Source organism: Elephas maximus, chromosome 22 (genome assembly GCF_024166365.1).
Source record: "Elephas maximus indicus isolate mEleMax1 chromosome 22, mEleMax1 primary haplotype, whole genome shotgun sequence".
Lineage (NCBI taxonomy): Eukaryota > Metazoa > Chordata > Mammalia > Proboscidea > Elephantidae > Elephas > Elephas maximus.
In genome coordinates, this window is record NC_064840.1 from 34,566,166 (window position 1) to 34,586,791 (window position 20,626).

The 20,626-nt window shown below is 40.7% G+C and overlaps 1 protein-coding gene across 1 annotated transcript in view; it reads left to right on the plus strand.

The window, feature by feature from the left end:
- Positions 1–15,836: 15,836 nt before the first annotated feature.
- The window catches only part of CLTCL1 (clathrin heavy chain like 1), a gene marked incomplete at its 5' end in the record, with an annotated part of 165,335 nt that continues 160,545 nt past the window's right edge, over positions 15,837–20,626 (plus strand). Inside the window, 1 exon segment of the mRNA XM_049865479.1 lies at positions 15,837–16,032. Within this exon segment, the coding sequence (XP_049721436.1) occupies positions 15,837–16,032 (196 nt within the window).

A 20,626-nucleotide genomic window follows, 5' to 3' on the forward strand; every position in this document is an offset into this window, starting at 1 on the left:
CTGGTGAGCAATGCTCACGTATTCCAACTGTAAGAGTTGTTGTCGTTAGGTGCCCTGGACTCCGGCCGACTCGTAGCGACCCCATGTGACAGAGTAGAACCGCCCATAGGGTCTTCTAGTGTTAAGTCATACTAAACCAGTACTAGAAATTGAAGTTTATTGAATATACGGTTTGAAAATCGGGATAACATTTCTATTAGGTAGTCAAAAATGTTCCAAAGATGAAGAGAACTTAAAAAAAATTCTGATAGCCCATCTTATTGGCAGTCTTTATATAAAAATTTATCCTAAAACAGCGAGACTCCCGAGTTTCTGTTTGTGGAAACTGACTGCAGGTAGGTAACTCTTCAAAATAGCCCAGTGTCTAACGCAAAATGGTCTTCACTAAGGTGCTCACTAGGCTGTTGTGTGACTTAAGGTGGCTTTTAGTAGACCAGTTTCTTCAAGGCTCAAGATTTAAAAGGACATCTAAGCAAATGGTCTGGGTGGGTTACCCTAACTCCACGGTCCCCAGAAATCTGGATTCTAGGAGAATTAAAACTTTTTCTCATGAGGCTGTAATCTTTCTGGGAGCTAATCACCAGGTCTTCTGAAACAGAACAAACAGAATGGAAATAGAATGCTGACACACTGTAAAAATTGTAGCCAATGACACGGAACAATTTGTATAAAATTTGTTAAAACCAACCCAACCAAACCCAGTGCCGTCGAGTCGATTCAAAAATTGTTAAAGAGGGGGGGCCAAGGTGGCGGACTAGGTAGACGCTACCTCGGATCCCTCTTGCAACAAAGACTCGGAAAAACGAGTGAATCGATCACATACATAACAATCTACGAACCCTGAACAACAATCACAGATTTAGAGACGGAGAACTAACAAATACGGGGAAGCAGCGATTGTTTTCAGAGCCTGGAGCCAGCGTACCAGTCAGGTAACCTTCGGCGCCCGATTTGGGGCAGAGCCCGGGGAGCAGACGGCACAAACAAGGGGCCCAGCCCTAGCCCCCGAACTCAATCCGGGAGGGGGCCCAGCCAGTTCGAGCGGGCAGCGTGGCGACGCAGCCGGTGGGAGAAGTCCCCGGGAGGCAGCGACTGGTCTTGGAGCGGGGAGAGCAGCGTCCCAGCCGGGGAACTGTCCCGCCGGGATTTTGGCTGGGCGCAGGCACGGTACAAGCACAGAGAGCTGCTACACCCCCCTGAACTAACCCCGGGAGGGGGCCCAGCCGGTTCGTGCGGGCGGTGTGGGGACGCAGCCGGTGGGAGAAGTCCCCGGGAGGCAGCGACTGGTCTTGGAGCGGGGAGAGCAGCGTCCCAGCCGGGACACACGGTCACGGCACAAGCACGGGGAGCTGCTCCACTCACCTGAACTAACCCCGGGAGGGGGCCCAGCAGGTCTGTGGGGGCGGCACGGCGACGCGGCTGGCGGGACGAGAAGTCCCCGGGAGGCAGCGACTGATTTTGGAGTCAAGAGTGCACTGTCCCAGCAGGGGAACCTTAACGTTGGGCATGGGGCTGGCAGCGGAGGATCTGACCGTGACTTCAGCGGGCCAGACCCCCCGGGGGCAATCTCCACACAGCCAGCACACATAGGCGACGCGCCCCGTGGGAATCTCAGATATAATAGTCATTCCAAGCAAGACAAGCAACTCTGGCTATATTCTGAGGTGCTACTCTCCTATCTCTCTGATCCCTCCCCCACCCTCCCCAGGCACCTTCATTAACATACGAATAGCCTGAGCCAGAGGGAGAACTCTGATAGGGATCTGACTGCATTTTTTTTTAGCGGATTTTCTGGAAAAACTAGTTTCCCAGTGATGGCTCGGAGACAGCAGTCCAAATCAAACCACAGCTTCTCCAACCCCCCAAACAAAAGAATCAAAATCTTTCCCAAATGAAGATACAATCCTGGAATTATCAGATACAGAATATAAAAAACTAATTTACAGAATGCTTCAAGACATCACAAACGAAATAAGGCAAACTGCAGAAAAAGCCAAGGAACACACTGATAAAACTGTTGAAGAACTCAAAAAGATTATTCAAGAACATAGTGGAAAAACTAATAAGTTGCAAGAATCCATAGAGAGACAGCATGTAGAAATCCAAAAGATTAACAATAAAATTACAGAATTAGACAACGCAATAGGAAGTCAGAGGAGCAGACTCAAGCAATTAGAATGCAAACTGGGACATCTGGAGGACCAGGGAATCAACACCAACATAGCTGAAAAAAAAATCAGATATAAAAATGAAGAAACCCTAAGAATCATGTGGGACTCTATCAAGAAGGATAACTTGCGGGTGATTGGAGTCCCAGAACAGGGAGGGGGGACAGAAAACACAGAGAAAATAGTTGAAGAACTCCTGACACAAAACTTCCCTGACATCATGAAAGACGAAAGGATATCTATCCAAGATGCTCATCGAACCCCATTTAAGATTGATCCAAAAAGAAAAACACCAAGACATATTATCATCAAACTCACCAAAACCAAAGATAAACAGAAAATTTTAAAAGCAGCCAGGGAGAAAAGAAAGGTCTCCTTCAAGGGAGAATCAATAAGAATAAGTTCAGACTACTCAGCAGAAACCATGCAGGCAAGAAGGGAATGGGACGACATATACAGAGCACTGAAGGAGAAAAACTGCCAGCCAAGGATCATACATCCAGCAAAACTCTCTCTCAAATATGAAGGCAAAATTAAGATATTTACAGATAAACACAAGTTTAGAGAATTTGCAAAAACCAAACCAAAGCTACAAGAAATACTAAAGGATATTGTTTGGTCAGAAAACCAATAATATCAGATACCAGCACAACACAAGGTTACAAAACAGAACGTCCTGATATCAACTCAAATAGGGAAATCACAAAAACAAACAAATTAAGATTAATTAAAAAAAAAATACACATAACAGGGAATCATGGAAGTCAATAGGTAAGAGATCACAATAATCAAAAAGAGGGACTAAATACAGGAGGCATTGAACTGCCAGATGGAGAGTGATACAAGGCGATACAGAACGATACAAGTTAGGTTTTTTACTTAGAAAAACAGGGGTAAATAATAAGGTAACCACAAAAAGGTATAACAACTCCATAACTCAAGATAAAAGCCAAGAAAAACGTAACAATTCAGTTAACATAACGTCAAACGCTATTAAAATGAGGATCTCACAATTTACTAAGAAAAACGTCTCAGCACAAAAAAGTATGTGGAAAAATGAAATTGCCAACAACACACATGAAAAGGCATCAAAATGACAGCACTAAAAACTTGTTTATCTATAATTACGCTGAATGTAAATGGACTAAAGGTACCAATAAAGAGACAGAGAGTCACGGACTGGATAAAGAAACACGATCCATCTATATGCTGCCTACAAGAGACACACCTTAGACTTAGAGACACAAACAAACTAAAACTCAAAGGATGGAAAAATATATCAAGCAAACAATAAGCAAAAAAGAAGAGGAGTAGCAATATTATATTTCTGACAAAATAGACTTTAGACTTAAATCCACCACAAAGGATAAAGAAGGACACTATATAATGATAAAAGGGAAAATTGATCAGGAAGACATAACCATATTAAATATCTATGCACCCAATGACAGGGCTGCAAGATACATAAATCAAATTTTAACAGAATTGAAAAGTGAGATAGACACCTCCACAATTATAGTAGGAGACTTCAACACGCCACTTTCGGAGAAGGACAGGACATCCAGTAAGAAGCTCGATAGAGACACGGAAGACCTAATTACAACAGTCAACCAACTTGACCTCATTCACTTATACAGAACTCTCCACCCAACTGCTGCAAAGTATACTTTTTTTCCTAGCGCACATGGAACATTCTCTAGAATTGACTGCATATTAGGTCATAAAACAAACCTTTGCAGAGTCCAAAACATCGAAATATTACAAAGCATCTTCTCAGACCACAAGGCAATAAAACTAGAAATCCATAACAGAAAAACTAGGGAAAAGAAATCAAATACTTGGAAACTGAACAATACCCTCCTGAAAAAACACTGGGTTATGGAAGACATCAAGGAGAGAATAAGGAAATTCATAGAATGCAACGAGAATGAAAATACTTCCTATCAAAACCTCTGGGACACAGCAAAAGCAGTGCTCAGAGGCCAATTTATATCGATAAATGCACACATAGAAAAAGAAGAAAGAGCCAAAAGCAGATAACTGTCCCTACAACTTGAACAAATAGAAAGTGAGCAACAAAAGAACCCATCAGGCACCAGAAGAAAACAAATAATAAAAATTAGAGCTGAACTAAATGAATTAGAGAACAGAAAAACAATTGAAAGAATTAACAAAGCCAAAAGCTGCTTCTTTGAAAAAATTAACAAAATTGATAAACCATTGGCTAGACTGACTAAAGAAATACAGGAAAGGAAACAAATAACCTGAATAAGAAACGAGAAGGACCACATCACAACAGAACCAAATGAAATTAAAAGAATCATTTCAGATTACTAAGAAAAATTGTACTCTAACAAATTTGAAAACCTAGAAGAAATGGACGAATTCCTGGAAAAACACTACCTACCTAAACTAACACATTCAGAAGTAGAACAAGTAAATAGACCCATAACAAAAAAAGAGATTGAAACGGTAAAAACTCCCAACAAAAAAAAAGCCCTGGCCCGGACGGCTTCACTGCAGAGTTCTACCAAACTTTCAGAGAAGAGTTAACACCACTACTACTAAAGGTATTTCAAAGCATAGAAAATGACGGAATACTACCCAACTCATTCTATGAAGCCGCCATCTCCCTGATACCAAAACCAGGTAAAGACATTACAAAAAACAGAAAATTATAGACCTATATCCCTCATGAACATTGATGCAAAAATCCTCAACAAAATTCTAGCCAATAGAATCCAACAACACATCAAAAAAATAATTCACCCTGATCAAGTGGGATTTATACCAGGTATGGAAGGCTGGTTTAATATCAGAAAAACCATTAATGTAATCCATCACATAAATAAAACAAAAGACAAGAACCACATGATCTTATTAATTGATGCAGAAAAGGCATTTGACAAAGTCCAACACCCATTTATAATAAAAACTCTTACCAAAATAGGAATTGAAGGAAAATTGCTCAACATAATAAAGGGCATCTATGCAAAGCCAACAGCCAATATCACTCTAACTGGAGAGAACCTGAAAGCATTTCCCTTGAGAACGGGAACCAGACAAGGATGCCCTTTATCACCTCTCTTATTCAACATCGTGCTTGAAGTCCTAGCCAGGGCAGTTAGGCTAGACAAAGAAAAGGTATCCGGATTGGCAAGGAGGAAGTAAAATTATCACTATTTGCAGATGACATGATCTTATACACAGAAAACCCCAAGGAATCCTCCAGGAAACTACTGAAACTAATAGAAGAGTTCGACAGAGTCTCAGGTTATAAAATAAACATACAAAAATCACTTGGATTCCTCTACATCAACAAAAAGAACACCGAAGAGGAAATAACCAAATCAATACCATTCACAGTAACCCCCAAGAAGATAAAATACTTAGGAATAAATCTTACCAAGGATGTAAAAGACCTATACAAACAAAACTACAAAGCTCTACTACAAGAAATTCAAAAGGACATACTTAAGTGGAAAAACATACCTTGCTCATGGATAGGAATACTTAACATAGTAAAAATGTCTATTCTACCAAAAGCCATCTGTACATATAACGCACTTCCGATCCAAATTCCAATGTCATATTTTAAGGGGATAGAGAAACAAATCACCAATTTCATATGGAAGGGAAAGAAGCCCTGGATAAGCAAAGCATTACTGAAAAAGAAGAAGAAAGTGGGAGGCCTCACTCTACCTGATATCAGAAACTATTATACAGCCACAGTAGTCAAAGCAGCCTGGTACTGGTACAACAACAGGCACATAGACCAATGGAACAGAATTGAGAACCCAGATATAAATCCATCCACGTATGAGCAGCTGATATTTGACAAAGGCCCAGTGTCAGTTAATTGGGAAAAGATAGTCTTTTTAACAAATGGTGCTGGCATAACTGGATATCCATTTGCAAAAAAATGAAACAGGACCCATACCTCACACCATGCACAAAAACTAACTCCAAGTGGATCAAAGACCTAAACATAAAGACTAAAATGATAAAAATCATGGAAGAAAAAATAGGGACAACCCTAGGAGCCCTAATACAAGGCATAAACAGAATACAAAACATTACCAAAAATGATGAAGAGAAACCCGATAACTGGGAGCTCCTAAAAATCAAACACCTATGCTCATCTAAAGACTTCACCAAAAGAGTAAAAAGACCACCTACAGATTGGGAAAGAATTTTCAGCTATGACATCTCAGACCAGCGCCTGATCTCTAAAATCTACATGATTCTGTCAAAACTCAACCAGAAAAAGACAAACAACCCAATCAAGAAGTGGGCAAAGGATATGAACACACACTTCACTAAAGAAGATATTCAGGCAGCTAACAGATACGTGAGAAAATGCTCTCGATCATTAGCCATTAGAGAAATGCAAATTAAAACTATGATGAGATTCCATCTCACACCAACAAGGCTGGCATTAATCCAAAAAACACAAAATAATAAATGTTGGAGAGGCTACGGAGAGATTGGAACTCTTATACACTGCTGGTGGGAATGTAAAATGGTACAACCACTTTGGAAATCTATCTGGCATTATCTTAAACAGTTAGAAATAGAACTACCATACAACCCAGAAATCCCACTCCTCAGAATATACCCTAGAGATACAAGAGCGTTCACACAAACGATATAAGCACACCCATGTTTATTGCAGCTCTGTTTACAATAGCAAAAAGCTGGAAGCAACCAAGGTGTCCATCAGCAGATGAATGGGTAAATAAATTGTGGTATATTCACACAATGGAATACTACGCATTGACAAGGAACAGTGACGAATCTGTGAAACATTTCATAACATGGAGGAACCTGGAAGGCATTATGCTGAGCGAAATTAGTCAGAGGCAAAAGGGCAAATATTGTATAAAAAATTGTATAAGACCACTATTATAAGATCTTGAGAAATAGTAAAAACTGAGAAGAACACATACTTTTGTGGTTACGAAGGGGGGAGGGAGGGAGGGAGGGAGAGGGTTTTTTATTGATTAATCAGTAGATAAGAACTGCTTTGGGTGAAGGGAAAGACAACACTCAATACATGGAAGGTCAGCTCAATTGGACTGGACCAAAAGCAAAGAAGTTTCCGGGATAAAATGAATGCTTCAAAGGTCAGCGGAGCAAGGGTGGGGGTCTGGGGACTATGGTTTGAGGGGACTTCTAAGTCAATTGGCAAAATAATTCTATTATGAAAACATTCTGCATCCCCCTTTGAAATGTGGCGTCTAGGTCTTAAATGCTAACAAGCGGCCATCTAAGATGCATCAATTGGTCTCAACCCACCCAGAGCAAAGGAAAATGAAGAACACCAAGGTCACACGACAACTAAGAGCCCAAGAGACAGAAAGGGCCACATGAACCAGAGACCTACATCATCCTGAGACCAGAAGAACTAGTTGGTGCCCAGCCACAATCGATGACTGCCCTGACAGGGAGCACAACAGAGAACTCCTGAGGGAACAGGAGATCAGTGGGATGCAGACCCGAAATTCTCATAAAAAGACCAGACTTAATGGTCTGACTGAGACTAGAGGAATCCCAGCGGCCTTGGTCCCCAGACCTTCTGTTGGCACAGGACAGGAACCATCCCCGAAGACAACTCATCAGACATGAAAGGAACTGGTCAGTGGGTGGGAGAGAGATGCTGATGAAGAGTGAGCTAATTATATCAGGTGGACACTTGAGATTGTGTTGGCAACTCTTGTCTGGAGGGGGGATGGGAGGATAGAGAGAGAGGGAAGCTGGCAAAATTGTCACAAAAGGAGAGACTGAAAGGGCTGACTCAATAGGGGGAGAGCAAGTGGGAGTACGGAGTAAGATGTATGTAAACTTATATGTGACAGACTGATTGGATTTGTAAACGTTCACTTGAAGCTTAATAAAAGTTAATAAAAAAAATTGTTAAAGGGGAACATAATCTGCTGTGTAAAGGTTCACTTAAAACACAATAAAATATTGTTTATAATAATAATGAATAAAAAAATGAATATCACCCATAAATACTGTGCTCCTTCAAAAAATCACCTATATGAGACCAAATGATCAACAATTACGTTAAAACAAAGATGAGAATGAATATAAGGAGGCAGGGAAACTAGATTAATGGAAACAGACCAACCAGAGTGGAAATAATGAGAATGTTCACACATTGTGAAGAATGTAACCAGCGTCACTGAACAACTTGTACAGAAATTGTTGCATACCTAAACTGTGTAAACCTTCACCAAAAATACAATAAAATTTGTTTTATAAAAAGATACGTATAACATATTTTCTAATTCAGTGTTTTCCACATGTACAGTTTAGTGATATCAGTTTCATTAATCATATTATGCAACCATCACTAATGATCGCTCCCAGATTTTCCATCAGAACTTTTTATATTTTAAAGCATATTCTGATAACGTTGTTGTTAGTTGCCGTCAAGTTGATTATGACTCATGGTGACCCCATGTGTGTTAGAATAGAGCTGTGCTCCATAGAGTTTTCAAGGCTGTGTGACCTTTTGGAAGCAGATCATCAGGCCCGTCTTCCGAGGTGCCTCTTGTGGGTTCAGACTGCCAGCCTTTCAGCTAGAGGTCAAGCACTTAACCATTTGCGCTACCCCGGGACTCCTTGGATAACATTATCACACCTAAAAAAATTAATAATTCCTCAAATACGTTGTTGTTAGGTGCCGTCGAGTCTGTTCCAACTCACAGCGACCCTATGTACTACAGAACAAAACAGTGCCCATGCTCACAGTTGCTATGCTTAAGCCCGTTGTTGCAGCCACTGTGTCAGTTCATCTCGTTGAGGGTCTTCCACATTTTCCCTGACCTCTACTTTACCAAGCAGGATATCCTTCTCCAAGGACTGATATCTCCTGATGACATGTCCAAAGTATGTAGGACGCGGTCTTGCCGTCCTTGCTTCTAAGGAGCATTCTGGTTGTACTTCTTCCAAGACAGATTTGTCCGTTCTTTTGGCATCCCACAGCATATTTAATATTCTGCACCAACAGCGCAGTTCAGAAGTGTCAGTTCTTCAGTTTTCCTTCTTCATTGTCCACCTTTCACATGCATGAGATGCAGTTGAAAATACCATGGCTTGGGTCAGGTGCACCTTAGTCTTCAAGGTGACATCTTTGCGTTTCAACAGTTTAAAGAGGTGTTTCGCAGCAGATTTGCCCAACACAATGCCTCTCTTGATTTTTTGACTGCTGCTTCTGTTGATGTTGATTGTGGATCCGTGCAAAATGAAATCCTTGACGACTTCAGTCTTTTCTCTGTTTATCATGATGTTGCTTATTGGTCCAGTCATGAGGGTTTTTGTTTTCTTCATGTTGAGGTGTAATCCATACTGAAAGCTGTGGCCTTTGATTTTCATCAGTAAGTGCTTCAAGTCCTCTTCACTTGTAGCAGGCAACATTGTGTCATCTGCGTAACGCCATTTGTTCATGAGTCGTCTTCCAATCCTGATGCCCTCTTCTTCTTCATACAGTCCAGCCTCTCAGTGGCTCAGATTGAACAGGTCTGGTGAAAGGATACAATCCTGATACACACCTTTCCTGACTTTAAACCATGCAGTATCCTCTCGTTCTGTTTGAACAACCACCTGTGGATCTACGTACAGTTTCCTCATGAGTGCAATTAAGTGTTCGGGAATTCCCATTCTTCACAGTGTTATCCATAATTTGTTATGATCCACACAGTTGAATGCTTTTGTGTAGTCAATAAAACACAGGTAAACATCTTTCTGGGAGTCTCTGCTTTCAGCCACAATCCATCTGACGTCAGCAGTGATATCCCTGGTTCCACGTCCTCTTCTGAATCTGGCCTGAGTTTCTGGCCGTTCCCTCTCGATAACTGCTGCAGTTGCTTTTGAATGACCTTCAGCAAAATTGTACTTGTTTATGATAGTGATATTCAATAATTGCCACATTCGATTGAATCCTTTCTTGAGAGTAGGAATAAATATAGATCTAGTCATTTGGGCAGGTAGCTGCCTTCCACATCTCCTGACATAGAGGAATGAGCACTTCCTGTACTGCATCAGTTTGTTGAAACATCTGAATTGACATTCCGTCAGCTCCTGGAGCCTTGTTTTTCGTCGTTGCCTTTGGTGCAGCTTAGACTTCTTCCTTCAGTACCATCAGTTCCTGATCATATGCTAGCTCTTGAAATGGTTGAACGTTGACCAGTTCTTTTTTGGTATAATGACTCTGATGCTCCCTGCGTCATTTAATAAATATTTTCCCCATGGAATCCTTCAGTATTGCAACTCGAGGCTCGAATTTTTTCTTCAGTTTTTTCAGCTTGAGAAATGCCGAGTGTGTTCTTCCCTTTTGATTTTCTATCTCCAGCTCTTTGCATGTGTCACTATTAATATTTTGTCTTCTCGAGCGCCCTTAGAAATCTTCTGTTAAATTCTTTTACATCGTCATTTCTTCCTTTTGCTTTAGCTACTCGACGTTCAACAGCAAGTTTCAGAATCTCATCTGACGTACCTTTTGGTCTTTCTTTCTCGTCCTTTTAATGACCTTTTGCTTTCTTCTTGGATGATGTCCTTGATGTCATCCCACAACTTTTCTTGTCTTCGGTCATCAGTATTCAGTGTGTCAAATCTGTTCTTGAGGTGGTCTGTGAATTCAGGTGGGATATTTTCAAGGTCATACTTTGGCTCTTGTTGACTTGTAATTTTCTTCAGTTTCAACTTGAACTTGCATATGAGCAACTGGTTGTCTGTTCATAGCTGGCCTTTGGCCTTGTTCTGACTGATGATATTGAGCTTTTCCATCATCACTTTCCACAGATGTTGTGGATTTGATTCCTGCGTATTTTGTTTGGCAAGGTCCACATGTGTAGTCACCATTTTTGTTGGTGAAAAAAGGCATTTGTGATGAAGTCCTCAGTCTTGCAAAATTCTGTCATGTGATCTCTGGCATCGTTTCTATCTCCAAGGCCATATTTTCCAACTACCAATCCTTCTTCTTTGTTTCCAACTTCTGTGTTCCAATCACCAGTAATTATCAGTGCATCCTGATTGCATGTTTGACCAATTTCAGACTGTAGAAGCTGGTAAAAATCTTCAATTTCTTCATCTGTGGCCTTAGTGGTTAGTGTGTAAATTTGAATAATAGTCGTATTAACTGGTCTTCCTTGTAGGTGTATGGATATTATCCTATCACTGACAGTGTTGTACTTCAGGATAGATCTTGAAATGTTCTTTCTGACAACAAATGCAACCCCATTTCTCTTAAAATTGTCATTCCTAGCATAGTAGACAATATGATTGTCCAATTTGAAATGACCAATACCAGTCCATTTTAGCTCTCTAATGCCTAGGATATCAATGTTTATGCATTCCATTTCATTTTTCATGGTTTCCAATTTTCCTAGATTCATACTTCATACATTTCAGGTCCCGATTATTAATGGATGTTTGCAACTGTTTCTTCTCATTTTGAGTTGTGCCATACCAGCAAATGAAAGTCCCGAAAGCTTGACTCTATCCACACATCATTAAGGTCGACTCTACTTTGAGGAGGCAGCTCTTCCCCAGTCATCTTCTGAGTGCCTTCCAACCTGGGGGGCTCATCTTCGGCACTGTATCAGACAGTGTTCCGCTGCTATTCATAAGGTTTTCACTGGCTAATGCTTTTCAGAAGTAGGCTGCCGGATCCTTCTTCCTTGTCTGTCTTAGTTTGGAAGCTCAGCTGAAACCTGTGCACCATGGGTGACCCTGTTGGTATCTGAATACCAGTGGCATAGCTTCCAGCATCCCAGCAACATGCAAGCCCCCATAGTACAACAGATTGACAGATACATGGGGTCAGATACCTTATCAATGTAAACTTTCCTCATTTGTCTCAATTTTTTTAACATATTTTAAAAATATATTTACCAGTTCGACCATTTTTCCCACTTAATTTTATGTGCTGAGTGGATTATCTCTATCTATATATTGTCCTTTCCTCATATTCATTGTTGGTTTTGTTTCTGCTGAGTCTCTATTTTTTTCTTGTATTTTATTTTGATGTGTAGGATAGTTTGTCTCCTTTGTGGTTACCCTATTATTTACCCCTGTTTTTCTAAATTTAAACCTAACTTTTATTTCTTTGTATCGCCTTATCTTCTCCATATGGAAGATCTATGACTACATTTCTTAAAAAAAAAAAAAAAAACTAGTGCCATCGCTAGGCCCTCTTTATTGTTTTAATGTTGCTTCTTTTTCATAATAACATCACTGTTACCCTGTTTTGAGCATTTTTTTTAATCTTGATTTATTTTTTTGATTTCCCTGTCTGGTTTGACTTCTGATTGCTCTGCGCAGAGTTCTAGTCTTGGGTTGATACCTGATATTATTGATTTTCTAACCAAAGAACTCCCTTCAGTATTTCTTGTAGTTTTGGTTTGGCTTTTACAAATTCCCTAAACTTGTGTTTATCTGGAAATGTCCTAATTTCACCTTCATATGTGGGAGACAGTTTTGCTGGAAATATGATTCTTGACTGGCAATTTTTTTCCTTCAGTTTTTTGTATAAGTCATCCCATTGCCTTCTTGCCTGCATGGTTTCTGCCGAGTAGTCCGAGCTTGTTCTTATTGGCTCTCCTTTGTAGGTGACTTTTCTTTTATCCCTAGCTGCTCTTAAAATTCTCTCTTTATCTTTGGTTTTGGCAAGTTTGATTATGTCTCGGTGACTTTCTTTTAACATCTGCCTTATGTGGAGTTCGATGAGCATCTTGGATAGATATCTCCTCATCTTTCTCAATATCAGGGAAGTTTTCTGCCAACAAATCTTCAACAATTCTGTCTGTATTTTCTGTTACCCCTCCCTGTTCTGGTACTCCAATCACTTGTAGGTTATTTCTCTTGATAGAGTCCCACATGATTCTTACGGTTTCTTTGTTTTTTTAAATTCTTTTATCTGATTTTTCTTCAAATATATTAGTGCCAAGTGCTTTATCTTCAAGTTCAGAAATTCTGCCTTCCACTTTCTCAAATCTGCTTCTGTGACTTTCTATTGAGCTGTCTGCTTCTGTAATTTTATTGTTAATCTTCTGAATTTCTGATTGCTGTCTGTCTATGGATTTTTCCAGCTTATTAAATTTTTCATTATGTTCCTGAATAATCTTTTTAATTTCTTCAGTTGCTTTATCTGTGTGTTCCTTAGCTTGTTCTGCATATTGCCTCATTTCCTTCCTGATGTCTTGAAGGGTTCTGTATATTAATCTTTTGTATTCTGACTCTGGTAATTCCAGGAAGGCACTTTCATCAAGAAGATCCCTGGATTCTTTGTTTTGAGAGCTTGTTGAGGTGATCATGGTCTGTTTCTTTATGTGACTTAATATTGACTGTTGTCTCCAAGCCATCTATAAGTTGTTGTATTAGTTTATTTTATGTTTGCTTACTGTGTTATAGCTTTTTGCTTTTTTTTGTTTTGGTGTGCCCAGATGGGTTGCTTGTGTGAACTAGCTTGATTATTTTCACCTTTGGAGCTCTGACGTCCTATCCCCAAATGTCTCGAGCCGCTACCAGGTATATCAGTTTAGGAGTCCATTCACTTTTCTTGTATAAATTCAACTCAGGTGTCCGGGTAGCTGATCATCAAGTATGTGGTACAGGCTCTGTCCTACAGTCTTAGAGGGGCAGGGGTGATTGGTGTAGGCACTGGTATCTGGTTGCAGCAGGGGGTCATGCTCTGAACAAGGCAGGGGGCTGAGAATCATCCCCACGTGTCTCTCAGGAAAGTGTGTCCCTGTTCCCTACAGTGTATAGGTGGGTGGGTTCTGCACACGCACCATGGGCACCCAGTATTTTTGGTTGTAAGGACTGGGAGGTACCAGTTATCCTTGGACCACTGTCACGGGTGGCTGGGTGACCTGAGTGGAGCTGCCAGTCCGTAGGCCCTTGATGTGAGGGTAGGTGAGGACCCTGTTTAATAGGCAAAGCAACGTCAAGCATCAAACACCCACCTCTCTGCCACACAGCTGAAACGATTGGAGCCTGCCAACAAGGCCCTATTCTCCTGAAATAAGCCCACACAGGTCCATGCAGAAGGGAAAGGTACTCAAAGTCCACGGACTGTTTATGCCTAGACAGGAGCTGCTTCTGTCCGGAGCTCCCCCGGTAAGTGGAGCTGGCAAATTATCTTTTCTCCCAGTTGCAAATGTATTCGTTCTGCAAGGCCAGGAGGATGGCTGTAGGCACTCAACAGGGCCTATCTCGGTCCCAGGTCAGTCAGCCACTGAAGCCAGCTTGCGGGGGGTGGAGGGGGGAGCATGTAAAATATATACACGTACTTAACTTTTGTGGAGAGCACTGTTCTCTGGTTCCGGAGGTGTGAGTAGGCTGTGTGGCTGGCTGCTTCTCCCTGAGGAAACTGTGGCTGAATGCTACCAGATGTTAAAGGATCAAGTCAGTAGCAGTCAGGTTTGGGTTGAGCAGAACAATGTTTAGAAATAAAGGTACCTTGTAGGTGGGTTGGGACATGGGGATTTATAGAAATAGGAATGGCTCCTTATATTGCTGCTGTTAGCTGCCATGGAGTCCAACCCCCAGACTCATGGCAACCCCATTCAAAACAGAACAAAACGCTGCTTGGTCCTGCACCATCCCCATGATTGGTTGCTGATCAGACCATTAAGATACATAGGGTTTTTACTGACTGGTTTTTGGAAGTAGATCACCAGGCCTTTCTTCTTCATCTGTCCTAGTCTGGGAGCTCCACTGAAACCCCTTTAGCATCATAGCAACATGCAAGCCTCCACTGACAGTCAAGTGGTGACCGAACATACAGCGCATCGGGTGGGACTTGAACCCAAGCTTCTCCCATGGAAGGTGAGAATTCTACCACTGAACCACCACTGCCCCCTGGTTTCTTATAGGGCAGTATAAATTTCATGACTGTGTATTTTCTCAGGGTTTTTCGTTGAAACTTATCTCATTAATAAATCTTTATTTAGGCCAGGCACTGTGTATAAAATGGCCTTTGGCGAAAGATACCTGAATTTCAGTTTACACAAGTAGATGCATTTCTTATGCCTCTGGGATAAGCACTAGACCTATTCACTTTTTATTAACCTTAGACTCCCAAATAGTATTCAAACTGACTTAGAAATTCATTTAAATTGAATTTAAACAGACTTAGGATATGTAGGGAAATGTTTTAAGCAAAAATTATTGACTGGTTCTTTGATACCGTTGCCTTTTGGAGAAAACCAGTTTTTATGTTTTCTCCCTTTCTCTTCCTTTTGCCCCTCCTTCACCTCTCCAAGACTCTCTTCCTGCCAAGGCTCTCCTCAGTAGTCTTGTCTGTGAAGCCTTTTCTGATACTGTTTGTTTCTGGGCCTTTCCCTCTCTCCAGCCTGGTGTCTTCCTTTCTATACCACTCATGGTGTTCTTCACTGCCCTGGTGTTTCCCTTATCCTTGTATGTGTCTCATCATGCCTGCTGGATTGTAAACTCCTTGAGGGTTGACTAACAGGTCACTTTTGACCCATTGGCTGTATCTGTTAAAGGTATAGAAAGGCAAGTCAGAGTTTGCCTCGAATGTTTACTTAGTGGAACTTTTTTCTAAACTCTTGCTTAACTTTTTCTTCATTTTCTCTTCAGAAGGAAAAAAATAATTACGTTAACCAAGTCTTCATTTTAGTTTAGCTCTAAAACCTGGGAATTAATCCAGCCAACATTGCATTCAACACACTGACAATGGAATCTGATGAATTTATATGCATTCAAGAGAAAGTTGGTGAGCAGGCTCAAGAAATGATTGTTGACATGACTGACCCAGCTGCCCTGATCAGACAGCCTATCTCTGCAGAAAGTGCCATTGTGAATCTGGCATCGAAGGTGATAGCTCTGACAGGTAAGCCTGATGGGAATGTTAGGAGAATTTTATCTCATATTGGCTGCTTTTGTCACCTTAAATATTGGACAGGTGTCAGTAACTCACAGCAAAGTGTCATCAATAGTATTAACTCCAAAAGTTTAGCACAAGCTGTGAGTTTTGTGTGCTAACGAGAGGCCCCTGAGCACCAGAGCCCCTTTGTAACATCATCCGTAGTGCTAAATATACAAGAGGAAGAGAACACCCAGAACCTCTTCCCCATGGGCTCTACGTCTGGAAATGCCAATGCCAGTGCCCACACTGTGCCATGTTCCCCAGTAGTGCTGTGTGGTGCCCTTGACAAAGGGACCTGCTTTACAGGGTCTTCCCAGTCATCCTACAATAGAAGCCACAGATACTTGTCTTATGAAACACATCAGTAACAGTATAGCTGTAAGTAGAATTTTACTTACCTGAACTCTGGGGACCTTGGGTGCTCAAAACCTTTTAGTTACCTTGAGAATATAGAATCTTTTTATATTGCCTTGATTTGGGAAATGAAGGATTACGTATATAGTGGACTTACTTGAAAAGTAAAAACTGTTCTGGGACCTATGAAGTTAAGACCTTTCTATTTAAAAGAAACTGCTGAATCCTTTTTTTTTTTTCCTCCCTCAAAAAGATCTTTGTTCTGTTGACTACTCTACCCCCTTTCCATGCAGTCTTGTGAAGGTATTTTTGGGAATGTGTTGTGTAAGCAAACTTTTAATCTTAATTGAGGAATTATTAAACTTTATGGATTCTTTTCTGTTTCTTTAAAAGTATCACGTATCCTTTGGCTGTTTGTGATGGCATATTCACCTTGTAGTGCTTGCTTTCCTAAAGGTTGTTGCAGTACTTTTGAGAGGCCTTATCTAGCCTGTTTTTGCTGTTTGCTATTCACAGCAGGTCTCCAAAATGACCTGCATTTTAGTCTTCCTGGTTCTCTGGTACACTTCTCTTTAACAATGTCCATGTGGCTCTTTGGTGGGGGGATGTTTTGGGGATGAGAGGGGTATAGAGAAAGCATAGTGTTTAGATGCTGTCAGTCCCCTCCAGCCAAAGACCACCTGTGACACACCTGAAGTTGAACAAGTTGGATTTACTTGTTGCAACAAAGGAAACCATGCACCATGGGGACTGTGGGATGTCTCAGTAAGAGGGTGTTATAAGGAACCTTTTATAGGATTTGGAATTTGGTTGAAAGATTTGGAAAAGGCCTAAGGAAGTAGAGGTTTGTTCTAGATTGGATGCTGTCAGAAAGTGGGGGTAATTTTATGATTAGGTATGTCAGTAAATCTTATCTATAAGGGAGTACGGACAAGAGCAATGGTCCCTCATTTTAGCCAACAAAGAGGGAGATATTTTGTATTTCGTGGGTCCCACAGTAAACTTGTTTTGTCTGTACTTAGATAAAATTATGAAGTGGCCTTGCTTTGTCTCACTTTTTCAAGGCCTCAGAGAGACCTTGTCTGAGGTAGGTTATTCTCTGTCCACTAGGAGATATTTCTGTCCACTAGGAGGAAAACAAAGCCTGGCTGTGAGTGCCGAGCCAGCTTCTGGATGGTTGGGCTGCTCTTTCTTTCTTTGCTTTTTCTTTCTCAGTGTTAATGTGAATTGCTTTAACTATTACAGTGTTGAGTACTGCTTTTTTTCCATAGGGAAATGTGAAATTATGAAGCCAAAGTGGTATAATTTAAGGCTTTATCCTATTTTTATTGTAATATTATGACTGTAAGGATGATCTTGTACAGATTGTTGACAAGTAGAGCATCTACTACAGTATGTTTTAAAGGTCGTAGACCAAAATGAATGAAACTGTATTAGAAAAAAAGGGGGGGAGTATTTGTACAGTGATTGAAATAGGTGACTTAAGTACATACAGATGAGCTATGAAGAGCAAGTGTATTTGCATATGTATTTTACAAAGGTGTGTGGAAAATAGTTTGTGTTGATAGTTTTATACTTTGTCATTTTCTGTTAACTTTGTATGTTACACACCTTTTTACATTTATAACACACCCATTGCCGTCGAGTCAATTCTGTAACAGCTGTTTGTAATTACTCTAAATATTATAAGGTGCAATATATTATTTTCTTTCGAACCTTTGATAATTTCATATCTGACACTATTATAAATAATGATGTAAAAACAAGCTCCCTTAACATTTTTTTTTTAATTTTTATTAAGCTTCAAGTGAACATTTACCATTCCAATCAGTCTGTCACATGTAGGTTTACATAAATCTTACTCCCTTCTCCCACTCCCTTAACATTTTAATAAAGACCGAAACTATAAAATAAAAAAAAAAAGAACAAGTGTACTGTTTCCTGCACTAGGACTGGTTACGCAGGGGCCAGTATGAAAGCACGGGAGTAAAGTCCAGGGGCCTGTTCTGTGCCTCACAGATTCTCTCCATTGTGGCTGGTAAAGTCTTGTCATTGAGAAGGGGCTCTCCATGAAATAGACCTCTTTTTAAAAATTTTTCCAGATTGTATTAATTTTGTTTGTTGTTGAGAATATACACAACAACAAAACATAGACCCATTCAATAGTTTCTACATTTGCAGTTTAGTGACATTGATTACATGTCTTCAAGTTATAAACCATTCTCACCCTCCTTTCCTGAATTGTTCCTGCCTCATTAACATAAACTCACTGCCTCTTAAGGTTCCTGTCTGATCTTTCAAGTTGCTGTTGTCAGTTCGATCCCATATAGGTAGTTCTTAATACAGCGTGGTGCTTAAGACAGATCTTTTTACTAGTTAAACTATTGTTCAGTTTTAAGAAGACTTCAGAGAATTTTTTTTTTTAATGAACTTTAGATGAAAGTTTACAGGACAAACTGGTTTCTCATCAGACAGTATACACATTGTTGTATGACACTGGTTAACAACCCCACGACATGTCAGCACTCTCCCTTCTCAACCCTGGGTTCCCTATTACCAGCTTTCCTGTTCCCTCCTACTTTCCAGTCCCAGCCCCAGGCCTGGTGCTCCCCTTTAGTCTTGTTTTGTTCCATGGGCCTGGTTCAATCTTTGTCTGAAGGGTGAAACTCAGGAGTGACCTCGTTACTGAGCTGAAAGGGTGTCGGGGGCCATACTCTCAGGGTTTCTCCAGTCTCTGTCAGGCCAGCAAATCTGGTCTTTCTTTTTGAGTTAGAATTTTGTTCTACGTTTTTCTCCAGCTCTGTCCAGGACCCTCTATTGTGATCCCTGTCGGAGCAGTTAGTGGTGGTAGCTGGGCACCATCTCGTTATACTGGACTCAGCCTGGTGAAGGCAGTGGTAGATGTCGTCAGTTAGTCCTTTGGACTAATCTTTCCCTTATGTCTTTAGTTTTCTTCATTCTTCCTTGCTCCCCAAAGAGTGAGACCAGTAGAGTATCCTAGATGGCCGCTCATAGGCTCAGGGAATATTTTTGGTTTAAGGTTTAAAGATTATCTTGGGGCACTAGCTTCAGGGGTTCATCCACCCTCCATGGCTCCACAAAGTCTGGCTTCTATGAGAATTTGAAATTCTGTTCTGCATTTTCCTCCCTTTTAATCAGGATTCTTCTATGGAATCTTTGATCAAAATGTTCAGTAATGGTAGCTAGGCCCCATCCAGTTCTGGTCTCCTGGCAAAGGAGGCGGTTTTTCGTGGAGGCAATTAGCCACACGTTCCATATCCTCCTATTCCTGAAATTTCTTCCTCTGTTGTGCCTTGGATGGCCACTTGCAAGCTTTTAAAACCCCAGGCCAAGGACGAATTACCCAATAATCAAGATATGCACGCTCTTACTTGTGCTTAGTAATCTGTAGTGCACAATTTCACTTGTTTTTCACTACAATTAGTAAGTAGACACAACTAAGCCCCTGCGTACCTTGCTTACTGTAAGCTGGTGCGTGCCAAGCTTACTGGTTAGTCTGTCCCTGCCCCAGCCACTACACAAAGAACTAGGAAGTAGAACAGAAGCACAAAACACGTTATGAGGCCAATTCACTGGGATGCCCCATGAAACCATGACCCTAAAACTCCAAACCAAGGAACTGAATCCTATAAGGTTTTGGGTTGTAAATAAGCAGCCTCACAGCTACTTTTTTTTTTTTCTTTTTTGTCATTGTTGTAAATATATCTATCACACAACTTTTTGCCAGTTCAACTTTATACCAGGTGTACAACCTGTTGACAGCAATTACAATAATCGGCTGTGCAACCCTACCCTTAATCAATTCAATTTTTCCATCACCATTAACCCCCCCTTTTCCCCCTCCCTCTCACCCCTGGTAACCATTAATAAACTATGGTCTCTGTACATTTGCCTTTTCTTCTCTTTTTATGTAATTGAGGTCATATAATATTTGTCCTTTTGTGCATAATGTCTTCAAGCTCCATCCATACTGTAGCCATGTATAAAGACTTCATTTCTGCAGCTGAGTAGTATTCCATTGTATGTATGTACCACATTTTATTTATCCATTCATCTGTTAATGAGCATTTAGGTTGTTTGTACCTTTTGGCTATTATGCTGCAATGAACATTAGTGTACAAGTTTTTTTGAGTCTCTGCTTTCAAGTCTTTTGGGTATATACCCAGGAGTAGAATTGCTGGGC